We start from the raw sequence: 14,001 nt of genomic DNA, 5'->3' as shown, positions 1-14,001 counted from the left end.
ATATGGTATTAGTCAATGAGGATAAGGGCTGAAAAAACTGGAGCTAATGATTTGTACCTTAACACCTCTGGCACAACTGAATTTAATGCTTGCATTTGGGAACTGAAGAATGACTAATTTCAAAGAGTCCTCAACACCTGTATTGCACATAGGTTCCTCAAAGCTCAATGTGCAGGATCATACCTTGAGCTGGATATATACCTGTTACCTCTTGAGAATAAACCTACAGGTTGTAAAATTTTGCTTCATTTTCTCAGATTGCTGACTGTGAATGAAGAGAGCGAGCGAGCGAGATGTCTACTATTCAGTTTTTTCTTTTAGATGTGTTTGTACTCCATAGATGAGGGTTTAAAAAAAACAAACAAAAAAACAAAAACAAGTAGATCTTTGGGTTTATCTTTAAAAAGTACCTCAAAACATAACAAAAATTCATTTTAATTTTGATACATATTAAAACATTTTAGTCAGTTCTGCCTGACAGCATAACATGACAGAAATGCACAAGACTTTAAACATGCTTTAAAATGACATTCAGCAAAGTATTTAAAATTTAATAAATAGCATACAGTCACACACAAATACATTTTTCATACTGAATCACTAAGCCTACTCAAAATAGACTGGCAAAGAATAAATAAGACAGTAGTTGACAATTTTTTTGTTTTTGTTTTTAAAAGATGTAGATTCCTGCTATCACGCTAGTTGCCACACATTTACCTGCTTATCACAAAATTGGAAATTATAAACAATTATTTTCACTGATCTGTTTTGCTCCAACTTGTAATATTACCAAAAAAAAAAAAAATTTACATGGATATACTGAAGGGTTTTCTTTCTTTCTTTTTTTTTTTGAACCACCAGTCTGAAACCAAGAAAGTCAATTTTTTTAAATACAATGAATAAATAGGGATTTAGTCAAGGAAATTCAATTGTAACAAAATGCAACTCCCCAAGAAAAGAGCCATGGAAATATATAGCAATTGCAATATTAGAGAATAGTACTTAAAGTGATAGTGCTTGTGCACTAAGCTCATTAGAGACCTCAATATGATTTTAGTGCAAATCCCTTGAATCCAAATAAGCTTTATATCTATATTACTAGGGAAAGATCTATTACCATTTGGAATGTATCCTGTTTAGTAATGTACCTATATCAGATATTTTTAAGAATGCATATTGTAACATCTTCAGTTATTTGATTTTTTGTCCTCAAACTGAGGTAACGAATGACCTGGGATTTTATATCCTACTTAGTTGTACCATATTGGATTGCAATTTATTAAATGTCAGATTCCATTGTTATAAAGACTATAAAAGGGTTTTTGCCATTAGTTTATCTAATTATACCTAAATTTGATACATCTCTGCATTTTGAACTTTTGAAAGAAAAAAGTGTTATGGTGAAAGTCTCTCCCTTTGAAAAAGTTCACATGATGTAATTCAAGAATATTTAGACAAAATGTTATATAAACCTCAAAAGGAAAAATACACATTTTTACATTAACAATCCTTACCAGCATTTAGTATATTAAGTTACAAGTACGTTGGCAATAATACAATGGATTCAATTTCCAAAGGAAAAATTCTGTACAAATTAACCTGTTAATATGGGGTAAACAAACAGGCAGTCAGTAAGTCTTGAGTAGCCATGTTTCTATTGTGAACTACAGTACCAGGATAAACTAATTTGAAACTAACTGGATGAACCCTGGTTACTTAAAGAGTAACTCATTTACACTGGATACATTTATTCCGAGTCATTAAAACGTTCACTTTAGTAGTCCAGAATTACCCAGTATAAGAAATGTTTATTGAACCACACAGGCAAAAACATGTTAATCACATGATTTTACCTTGGACTTTTTAAAACTAGAATCTAGTTTTCTTAACTATGAAGTACAAAACAATGACTGATATTGCTCCAACTTGTATTCAATCTCCCCTATTCAATCCGTACCTAACAAAGTAACAATGCCTCATCGTCACTAGTTTCATTTTTCAGTGCTGCTTCTAAGCAAGTGTCGGGTATCTGGGCAGTGTGTACAATACCACAGCGCTCACATGGGCCATCTCGTTTACATGACCTTACTCCATGATGCATTGCACTGTAAGGCTGCCTAAGCCCTTGTCCTTGATCTGAGGAGAGATCAAGCAGGGGTCTTGAACAGTCATTCATATCAAAGTCTGATGCTACATCAGAAACCGGAATTAACATTTCAACATCGTCATCTTCATCTCTTCCACTTACACCATTATCAAGCTGTCTCAAAGGACTTTGGTTCTGATTTACTGAGCTTGATCTCCCTAAAGTAAAGCGTACCCAACGTAATCCTTGAGTCATACGACTTAGTGCACTAGTGAGCTGGTGGCGTGCTGGACTTGCACTTGGGGGTTCTACACTTGTCATTTCTCTTCCATTATCTGTATTACCACCACAGATATTCTGAGCTGAGGAACTTCCACATGCTCCTACTGTTGCTTCTATTGCTGTTGCAGGTGGAATTTTTTGAGGCAAAGTGGCAGCAACACCACCAACTGCTCCTGCTGTGTCTCTTCTTTCATTTTCTGTGTCTGTGTCATCAGATTCAACTGAAAATAGACTTCTGTGAGTATTACTTCTTTCAGCTTCTCTGCTAGTACTCTGACTGGCAACAACATCATCTCCATCTGCTGAGACTACTGCCAGTGATCCAGAATGATGGGACCTTGCAAAATTAAAAATTCGATTCCAAATGTTACTTGACCTGCCAGCAATCGGAAGTCTGATCGAGGTAAATCCAAGCTGAGATCGCACTGCTAGTCTCAGGTTTTCCAAAACTGAAGCCTGAAAAAAATGACACACAAATTAGTCACTGAGAGCTGACAGTGTGCCAGAAAAGGAGGAAGATACACAACCTAAATGAGAGATGTTAGCATATAGGCTTGTTTGTCAGCCTGAGATAGAATTTTGGGTTTGACTTTTTTATACTTTTATATATTATACTAATATGTATGAAGAACAACGAACAAAGACACTGTGTTGCATTTCCCACAACCAGATGGGGCTTTTCGTACAATGGGAAGCGATAAAGGATAGAGCAGTTAAAAGTGTTATTGGGCATGGTGGGAATGTAATACATGAGCACACACACTTGATGACTCCATCAACTCCTTATCTCAAAGCAAGGTCAGGCAACCATCTGGTAGGGGCAAGAGAGGATGGGGGGGTACAAAAGGGGTGGGATGAAGACCCCTACTCAAAACCCTCCAGAACAGAACATGACGATAAGTTATAAGGGATGTGACTAGGGGCATGCATTCCAGGTATATCTGCGCCGGCTAAGAAGGAGGAATTGGGAATAGTAATGGGAGAATGGGGGACTGGGAATAGGGGAATGAGGAACAGGGACAGAGGCAAGGATTTGCAGCATCAGAGCTGGGAAGGGAGACACAGGGTAAATGCTCTGCGGCACCAGAGCTGAAAACAGAACACTGGGAAGAGGGAGCTCCATTGGAGTGTGGAGCTAGGGGTTAGAAGAAGAAGGAGTTCTATTGGCGTATAGAACTATATTTGGGGGAGGGGAAGGGGGAAACTATCGCTGTATAAAGGTAATCCTGACTGGTATGAAGTGCTTTGGAATATGTTTGCTTGGAACTAAACCCCAATAAACACCGCATTGTCTGTTCTTCGGACTTCTGGTCTTTTGCTCTGTCTGTGCATGACAATAACCAGGAGAGAGGGTGAAGGGAAAGCCCTCTAACAAGAGAGATCTAAATCTAGGTGCTCAGATACTACAGTGATGAATTTGGGACAAGAACCTAAATTAAAATCAAATACAGTCCAGGCAATACACAGGCTGTAGATATCTTGGAATGCTGTTGGAATATTTGAGAGAACAATTAAAGGCTCCACTAAGTGCAAATTTTAGAGGGATTTAAATGGAGAGGTTGGGAATAGGAGTAGTGGGAGACCATTCTGAGTATAAGATTGGTATGGAAGATGCCTAGATCCTGTAAGGTGTGGAATATACTATAAATGGGGCAACTAACATGACGGTTTGGGGGGGGAGGGAAGAGGAGGAGGAGGAGGAAATTAGAACAGTAATGTAGATGAGATGTGGTTTTGCAAAATTCAAGGACCCGTATGAGGTGAATGGACATGAAAAGGGATGTAATTTGGTTAGAAGAGTAATAGGGGAGGGTGAAGGAGGAGCTGTACAATGAAATGCAGGGAAGCTGAAGTTGTTGAGGTGCAAGATAACCAAGGTATATCAAGAATGACTTATTTGGAAGGCTAAAATAAGGGATTTTAGAAGTGCTGTTCAAAAGAAGTGACAAGATTTGGCAAATATTTTGGGTCAGAAGGAGAATGAGACAGGAAAGTTGACCACAAACACCAAATTCTCTAAGCTTAAGTGATAATGAAGCCTATACACAAAGGTTAAGGTTTTCAAAAACAGGAGTCTAAAGTTAGGCATCTAAATAAATAACTTGTCATTTTAGAAGTGCAGAGCAGCCAGCAGCTTCTATTAATCTCAACAAGAACTTCTAGAAGCTCAGCATTTCTAACCCCCACCCCAAACATGCTACTTATTTCGATGCCCTAACTATAGATTTGGGCGCCTATCTGTAGTGTCCTATTTTTGAAAATCACCCTAAGTCACTGTAACTTTTGGAAAATCTTAGCCATATACTTGTAGCTTAAATTCTAAAAAGTGTCTGCAAATTTGAAATGTGTCTGCTGATCAAGACATTAGGAATAAATACTTAAGACATCCTGATTTAACATTAAAAAGAATACTTAAAAAAAATCAATATGAAGAATTCTTTGCAACTTTACATATGCAGATTAAAAACCAGAAGAATTATTTTTTCCTTCTCCATTTCATATTCCTATTTTGGAACGTACTAGATGTGATTCTATTCTTCACACAAGTTTCACATTAGAATAATTACTGACATCAATGGAAAATTAGGAGTACATCCATTTTTGTAATTGGAGGAAGACATGGTCCTTTATGACTAGCTCTGGCAAATGACAAGAACTTAAAAAAAAAAAAAACCTGCATGAATTGGTGGGTAATTTATAAACAGTTCAGATAATATTCTCTCCACTGCCTTAGACAACATGCATCTATTTTGTAACGTTGCATCTGTTCCTAAATAGGAGCTTCCAGTTGTTGGCAAAGGAATGAAATTAGCTCTTACGTTTTGCATAAATGCTTGCATACATTTAATATAAAGTGTAGGCTAAAATTTTACAAGGTATTAAAGGAGGTATTAGTGATTCCTTGATGGGTATCTTTCAACTCTCACTATTCTGTTGGAAGAGGAACTTTACCTTCTTTCATAGACTCTGACTGTGGTTGTTGTCCCTAAAGTTGGAAAACACCTTACCTTATGCAGCTCCTAGAGACTCATATCACTATTGAATTATGACAGAGGCTTTAGTAAAAATACTAGCTAGCCAACTGCAGTTCATGTTCTCAGTTTATATAAACCCTGATCAAACAGGATTAATTAAAGATAAACAATTGTTGGAAAAATGATTGCAGACACTTTGTACAGACCCATTATATTCCAAATAGTCTATGGTATCATCAAGCAAGCCAGTTCAGAACAGTAGTGGATTAGGGGTTTGTTGTAATCCAGCCAAACACTAGGTCTTTACTGAACAGAAGATTGTGGGAATGTAAAAATTGCTAGGCTACCATGGATTTTTATATTTTTATATATATAAATAAATAAATTAAATAAAAAGAATCACACCTGCCAGAAATGTATACACATCTTTCAGCAAAGGCTACTCTATGAGTTTGGGATAGAATTAGGACAAGGTATGTTGTTCTCTCTCATCAATGACACCCACGGAAAATAATATAGATTTTAACCCAAATCATAAACCAGAGTTTTAAAGATTGAGAGCACCATAGAATACATATGATTAGCCAGCTATTCAATAAAGAAACTTTTCTAATTTATTTAGAAATCAAAACTAAGTTTCACTGGCCTTCTCTCCCATGGTTCAAGTTAGAAAAAGTTAAGAAACATAATGCCTAAAAAAAACCCCTTCTATACAGAAATCTAACCTTAACAGAAGTGATGGCACCTGGTCAATCAGGAAAACAAAAAAGTAACTAACTGATATCTATCTTGGCAGACAACTTTCCTAACACACAAAATATCCATATTTGGCATACTGGGAAGAGGACCTGGATAGACAATTTACCCCAGAGTAATAGGGTTTGAGCTGGAAAAAGAGGACCAGCAATCTCAGTTTGTAGCACAATAACAGAAAAATTCTTTAAGATACTGCTTCCATGGCTAAATAAATATATAAATACCAATGTACACACACACACAAACTCTCTCTCTAAATGAGGATAAATGATGGAGAAATTGGGGTGAAAAAAAGAGTTTTTATGCATATTACATGTGAATATGTTTTGTGATGTGGTATCACTATACTCCGTGTTTTACATTTGGTAATTTGTAAATTTCAGTAATCTGCAGTAAATCCCATTTATTAGTTTCTGCTGTACTTTACTTCCAAAAGTTATTATAAATGTTTTAATTCACTACCTTGTGGTTTATTAAGAAAATTCACATATACATTCTGATCTATATTATGAAAAGAGGTAAACAGAAGAGCCTGAGTTATCTGCTTTGTACCATTCAATATTCTTTATACTTTTATCAGTCCTCTCAAAACTGAAGTATAGTCCTCTGCACTAAAATTATATCTCCTTAGAGTCTATGAGATTCAGAAAAACATGAAGGCCTATTGACACTCTATAAAATCTCTCTATAAATTTATACTACTGTTCAAATTTACTCCTATAAAGGAAGTACAGAGTCCTCCACACACATCACAGGAGGGTCACAAGGATATTTTATACAAATTTATATATATTTTAGTACAGAACCACTTCCTCTGATCTGAAAGCAATTTTGATTAAGGAACAAGTGTCATTTTGATTTATTTTACTAAATTCCCAACAGGGTAATTCCATCATCCTAGTTGCCTGAAGAAAAACAATTGTTCTGTGAAGAATATTCCTTCTTTTCTCTGTTACAGAGAGGAACTAATCTCTTACCAATTTCTATATGTCCTGTTATTTTCTTTATTCTGAATGTTACCAGAACACTGAAAGAACTTGTTTGTGTCCAACTGGGATTTATGATGTTCAGCTTAAACAGCCTGCATTCCTGAATCATAACATAAACTGCCTATGCTTAAAATAGGAAAAGAAGTGTCAAGTTGCATAAGCCACATCTGTAAATACAAAACATTTTTTAAACAGGCCTCACATAGAGGCAGATTCTAACATCTATTACATATACGTTCAGCTCAGAATCCTATCTACAGCTGAAGTCTCTGTTGAACATGAAATATTTCCAGACAGAGGGAAGAACTCTTTTTGCCAAGATAAATATGGAGGATAGCATTTCCTACAAAAGCTGTGAAGTTATCTGTTGTTGTTGACTTTGTGTCTCCACCTGCTTCCATCAATGAAGCCAGCTGTTCCTTTTTGGTTTAATATGCACTATTAGGAAAGTAACACTCACCCAATTTCTATGCAAAACTATCTCAGTCACGTCTGAAACCTGGAATCTCAGATCACCAAATAGCTCTAATACGAGTTAACATTAAAAAGTCTGATATATGGGTAGCTCTGTGTTAAGGACAGTAACAAGTAGAAGACTTTTAACTTAGGACAAAACATTCAACATTGACTACTACAAGTATTTATTAGCATCACAGCTTAAGGATGCTCTTTACATTAGTTGGACTGGTACCTAATGGCATTTTCCTGAAAATAATATGTACTTTGCAGTTCACCAAGTTTTCCCGAAAGGCTCCGTGAGAGAGTAGCCACTCAATGAAGTGTCAAGAGATTTCAAGATGTGCAGTTAAAGGGAAGTTTGAGGAAAGACGTTTTAAGTTTTTCTTTAAATACAGTCAGCTTTGGAAACTTAGGCATATATTATAGACAGAGCTGGTAGACACCTTACTGGATGAAGAGTTTTAATTTTAGCTCTTGAGTGTATCATCATGTGTATGCACAACAGATCCAAATTATGGTAAAAAACCAAAAAACCCAACAGTTACCTACCTCTCCTAACTGTAATTCTTTGAGATGTGTTGCTCATGTCCATTCTAAGTAGGTGTGTGCATGCCATGTGCAGTCGTTGGAAGGTTTTTCCCCTAGCAGTACCCGTCTGGTCGGCTGTGGAGCCCTCTGGAGTCATGTCTGCATGGCAGTGTATATAGGCTCCTGCCAACCCGCCACCTCTTCAGTTCCTTCTTGTCAGATACTCCAAGAGGGAAGGCGGGTGGGTATTGAAATGGATATGAGCAACACATCTCAAAGAACACCAGTGAGGAGAGGTAGGTAACCGTTTTTACGTCTTCAAGAACACTACTTTCCAGGAGAAGTAGAGGAGGGACCATGTTGCCAACGGCTTAAAAGGAGGTTCCATCAGTCCAGACAGCCCAAGGTTGACATTGAGGAGTTGGCTGTTTTACTTGAGGAGGCAGACTGTTTAATCCCTTGAGGAAGCGGCCCACCATGGGGTTCCTGAAAAACTGAGCGTCCAGCTGAACTGGGGTGGAAAGCAGAGATAGCTGCGAGGTGCACATTTATTAATAATACTGAAAGACCCTTCTGTTTTAGATGCAGCAAATAGTTCAGGATAAAGGAAATTGATGCCTGTAAGGGTGGAGTGTGTTTCTGTAATGCCCAAATGGAGAATTTTTCCACTTTGCCAGACAGGTGGACCTAGTGGATGGCTTCCTGCTGCTAAAGAGGACATCTCTAACAGGGTCTGAGCACGTGAGCTCCAAGGGATTCAGCCACGGAGTTTCCATGCCATGAGATGGAGAGACTGCAGATTGGGAAACTGAAGGTAGCTGGGGTCCTGGGTGATCAAATATGGGCTATGGGGCAGGGTTATTGGCGTGTCCACCGACAGGTCTAGAAGTGTGGTAAACCGGTGTTGGAGAGGCCATGCTGGTGCTATTAAGATCATTGATGCTTTCTCCCTTCTGACTTGCAGCAGTACCTTGTGTACAAGTGGGAAGGGTGGGAAAGTGTATAGTAGGTGGTCCTTCCAAGGGAGGTGAAAAGCGTTTGCGAGTGAGCCCGGGCTGTAATTCAGGAAGGAGCAAAACTGGTGATGCTTCCTATTGTATTTCGTTGCAAACAAATCTATTTGGGGAAACCCCCACCCTTGAAAGATGTTGATCACAACATCCGGGCGGAGGGACCACTCGTGATTGTGAAATGACCTGCTGAGATGATCGGCCAACTCGTTTTGGGAATCTGAAAAGTATGATGCCTCTGGATGTATCGAATGAGCGATGCAAAAGTCCCACAGCTTAAGGGCTTCCCAGCACAGGGGAGAAAAACAAGCACCATGCTGTCTGTTTATATAGAACATTGCTGATGTGTTGTTGGTCAATACGGATACACATGTGCCCTCCAGATGGGCCTGGAATGTCTGGGAAGCAAGGCGGACCGCTCTTAGCTCCCTGTTGTTGATGTGCAACGAAAGTTCTACCTGGGACCAGAGGCCCCGAGTCTGCCTAAGTGTGCCTCCCACCCAATGCCAACGCGTCCGTTACTAGAGACAGCGAGGGTTGGGGCCTGAGAAAAAAAGCGCACTTCGGCACACACTGCTTGCGGGTCGAGACACCACCTGAGGGACTCAATAACTGGCGGAGTGAGTTTAACCAACTTGTCTAGGTGGTCCCGATTCAGCCTGTACACTGAGGCTAGTCACGCCTGAAGGGGACAGAGCCGCAGCCTGGCATGCCGTACTATGTATGTACAAGTGGCCATATGGCTGAGAAGCTTGAGGCAATTTTGTGCTGTAGTGGTGGGGTATCACCTGAGTTCCTCTATGATGGCACCCATGGTGAGAAAGTGAGTTTCTGACTGGAGTCCAGGAGAGCTTTGATGAACTCTATTCTCCGAGTTGGGGTTAGGGTCGACTTTGCTACATTCAGTATGAGGCTGAGCCTGAGGAACATTGTCTGAACTAGGCTCACATGGGCCTCCACTTCAGCCCTGCACTGTCCTTTGATTAGCCAGTCATTGAGGTATGGGAATACTTGCACCTGCCATTTCCACAGGAAGGCTGCCATGACCGACATGCACTTGGTGAACACCTGGTTGGCTGCAGAGAGGCTGAAGGGGAGAACTGTAAACTCATAGTGAGTGTTGCTGACCACCAAGTGGAAAAACCATCTGTGGGACAGGACTATGGTCACGTGAAAATATACATCCTTCAAGTCGAAGATGATGTACCAGTCCCCCAGATCCAGAGAGAGGATAATGGAAGCCAGGAAGACCATGCAAAACTTTATCTTCCTCATGAATTTGTTGAGGTTTCGCAGGTCTAGAATAGGTTTGAGCCCACCCTTGGCCTTCAGGATTAGGAAATTCCAGGAATAGAACCCCCTCTGCCCCTGAATTCTAGAGTGACCTCCTCTACCGCCCCAAGATGTAGGAGTGTCTGCACCTCCTGCATGAGAAGCTGCTCATGAGAAGGGTCCCTGAAGAGGGATAGGGAAGAAGGGTGGGAAGGCGGGAGGGAACAGAATTGGAGAGAATATCCTAATTCTCCCATGCTTAAGACTGAGTGGTCTGGGGTGATTTGTGCCCAGGCATCATAGAAATGGGACAGAGGATTCACAAAGGGAGGGGAAGGATCCGGGATCTGAACTGGTGCATCACCCCTGGGCGCACCTTCAAAAGTTTGGCTTGGAGGCTGGGGGCTGCTTTGCTGAGCCCTGTCCCTGGTTAGAGGAGGACTGAGAGGGTCTCCGTCTGTTACTTCTGCCCCGCTTCCTGCCATAGTCCTGCTTAGGAGGAGCTGGCTAGAATCAAGAAGCAAGCTGCGGTTTAAAATGGTTTCTTTGAGGGGCTGGCGTATGAAGCCCCAGGGACTTCAGAATTGCCCTTGAATCCTTTAGGCTGTGGAGCTTAGTGTCTGTTTGCTCCAAAAACAGCCCTATGCAGTTGAAAGGCAAGTCCTGACACCTGAAGCCATGGGCTTCTTCTCATGGCTATAGCTGTTGCCATGGTATAGGTTGCCGAGTCCGCTGAATGTAAGGAGGCCCGTAAGGAGGGCCTTGTGACAACCTTGCCTTCCTCAAGGATGGCAGCAAACTCTGAATGGGAGTCCGTCAAAAGTAGCTCTTTAAACTTGGACATGTTCCAAGAATTAACACTGTAGCGGCTAAGGACTGCCTGCTGGTTAGCAATGCAAAGCTGGAATATACCTGGAATATACCCCCAATAGAATATACCTTCCTACCAAAAAGGTCCAGCTTTTTTGCCTCTTTGGATTTAGATGTCGGTCCTGGCTGTCCCTGCCTTTCCTTCTGGTTGGCTGCCTCCACCACCAAAGTGCCCGGCTAAGGGTGAGTGAACAGGTACTTATACCCTTTGAACGGCACAAAATACTTCCTCTCCACCCCATTAGTCACGGGGGGGGGTAGAGAGATGGGCATTTGCCACAATGCTTTAGTAGTGTTGTGGATGGCCTTAATGAGGGGGCAAAGCCACCCTCGAGGGACCTCGCAGCACCAAAATGACGACCTGGGAGTTGAACTCCTCTGACATCTCCTCTACCTGCATGCCCAAATTTTCAGCCACCCTACTGATTAACTCCTGGTGGGCTCTGTTGTCCATAGCTGGCAACATGGTAGATATGCCTGCCACCACTTAATTGGGGAGGATGAGGAAGATGCCTGCGGGGGTTCTGGGTTTTCCTGACCCTCTGGCTCGCAGGGATCCCCTTGCGCTGAAACACCCTGCATAGCACTGGGAGCGGTGCTGGTCTCCGTGCCCATCTCAGTGCCTGTCTGCGTGCCCATCTCCTGTCCCCAGAGAGGTTCCTGGGCTACAGATGTTGATGATGGAGGGGCCAGCACCTCCAAAACCACTGACAAGGATCTGGCCCCAGTGGTAGGCCCACAGGGTCCAGAAGGGCCACTGAGCCAGTGCCTGACACTGTGGTGGTCATGACATAATAGGCATTGGCTGCCTCTCCTGTTGTCTGGAATAGTGCCGGCTTCAACCAGAGGCAAATGATTCCACCTCCAAATCCCACGAGGACTCCGTCTGGAGCGGTGCCGCATCATTGCTTGCCCCTGGAAGGCACAGGACCTCTTTGCAATGCCGATGGTGCTGGAGCCTACACAAGGGATTGTGCTGTCATTGCTATGAGGTGACTAGCCACCTCAAAGGTGTCTAGTGTGGAGGGAAGGTCTAAGTCCTCCTCCCGAGGCTCCCGCACTGAGGAGTCCACTAGAACCAGACTTGACGGACTTCCCAGTGAGGCCAGAGTCGATGGTGTTGGCTGAGTCAGAGCTGAAGGTGTCATGGCACAGGACACACATTGCTGGTGTTTCCTCATTCCACTGCTCTAGTGGGAGAGCAACCTCTCTTCTTGAGTCTTCTTCCTTTTGTGCGGCACTGGCGAATAGGGGCACTTGCATCGGAGGTCGTCTTCGGTGCCAGGGAGTGGCAATGCTGCGGATCTCTGGAATCCAAGTCCTTTCTCGGTGCCATGGCCTCTTTACCGAGGCCGGTCCACTCCGCACTGAAGCGCTGGACTTAGGGTCAGATGCCACCTGTGCTGCCTAGGGATGAAGGGCTAACTCCATGTGGAGCAATTTTATCCTGAAGTCCCTCTCCTTTTTAGTTCTTTAGTGAAGCCCCTACAGATCTTGCACTTCTCAGTCTGATTGGCTTCCCACAAACACTTTAAACAGGAGTCATGTGCGTCCTCCCTTTGGCATAGGCTTCAGACAGGACCTGCACGGCTTGAACCCTTGAGACCGTAGCATGCCGTGGTCCCAGGGAAGGGAAAGGTTGGGGGAGGGGGGGAGACACTTTTGAGTGATTGACTTTGCAACCTTAATGTTCTTTGTATGCAATATATACACAACATCCACCACTGCACCTACCAGTTGTAACTTTTCACATAGCATGCCTTTTACTATTGAGAGATATTGGCATTCCTTTAAAAAAATTGTTGAAATTGTTTGCAAAGTGATTCAGTTGTGTGCCGTCACCATCTCTTATGATGGAGAGTTGTCCAATATTTAAAAGTAATTGTGGTACAAAAATATTGATGTGGCTGAAGAAAGTGATAAATCTCAAAACCCAAAACATGGTAGTTAGAAAGCCAAGTTTGTAAAAATTTAAATTGGATGGCCTGCTATTTTGGGATAATCAGAAACACCTTACCTGGTTTGGTGAACAAACAGGAAAATCTTCAACCGGTGGAATTAAGCCTTGAGCAATTAACTGTCCATAAGATGGAGGAGCTTCTCTTCTTAACAACTCAGCTTCAACCCTTGACAACTGTGTTTCAAATGATCTTTCAAGAAGAAATAAAAGTTATATAGTACATAAACAGAGAGCATGTATTCATAGATAGGGATTAGACCATAACAAAATTGATAAGGTTCATATTATTTATGGTAGTAGAATTTTTAATTCAGTTTGATCACATGATTACACAATTCGAGTGCTACTCTCAGTATAAGCATAGCGAGCAGATCGAGGGACGTGATCGTTCCCCTCTATTCGACATTGGTGAGGCCTCATCTGGAGTACTGTGTCCAGTTTTGGGCCCCACACTACAAGAAGGATGTGGATAAATTGGAGAGAATCCAGCGAAGGGCAACAAAAATGATTAGGGGTCTGGAACACATGACTTATGAGGAGAGGCTGAGGGAGCTGGGATTGTTTAGCCTGCAGAAGAGAAGAATGAGGGGGGATTTGATAGCTGCTTTCAACTACCTGAAAGGGGGTTCCAAAGAGGATGGCTCTAGACTGTTCTCAATGGTAGCAGATGACAGAACGAGGAGTAATGGTCTCAAGTTGCAGTGGGGGAGGTTTAGATTGGATATTAGGAAAAACTTTTTCACTAAGAGGGTGGTGAAACACTGGAATGCGTTACCTAGGGAGGTGGTAGAATCTCCTTCCTTAGAGGTTTTTA

At 41.8% G+C, this 14,001-nt stretch overlaps 1 protein-coding gene across 2 annotated transcripts in view; it reads right to left on the bottom strand.

Moving 5' to 3' along the window:
• Positions 1-485: 485 nt before the first annotated feature.
• The window catches only part of LRP12 (LDL receptor related protein 12), a 106,312-nt gene continuing 92,796 nt past the window's right edge, over positions 486-14,001 (bottom strand). For both annotated transcript variants that reach the window (XM_084621935.1, XM_084621936.1), the window contains 2 exons: positions 13,245-13,377; positions 486-2,824 (listed from right to left, as the gene is read on the bottom strand). In XM_084621935.1, the coding sequence (XP_084478061.1) occupies positions 1,958-2,824; positions 13,245-13,377 (1,000 nt within the window). In that variant the 3' untranslated portion in view covers positions 486-1,957. The remainder of the gene's footprint in view (positions 2,825-13,244; positions 13,378-14,001) is intronic.

Source organism: Lepidochelys olivacea, assembly GCF_965140295.1.
Source record: "Lepidochelys olivacea isolate rLepOli2 genome assembly, chromosome: 2".
In the NCBI taxonomy this organism is placed as follows: Eukaryota; Metazoa; Chordata; order Testudines; family Cheloniidae; genus Lepidochelys; species Lepidochelys olivacea.
The sequence above is the reverse complement of the archived record's forward strand: the minus strand, read 5'-3'. Positions and strand labels throughout refer to the sequence as shown.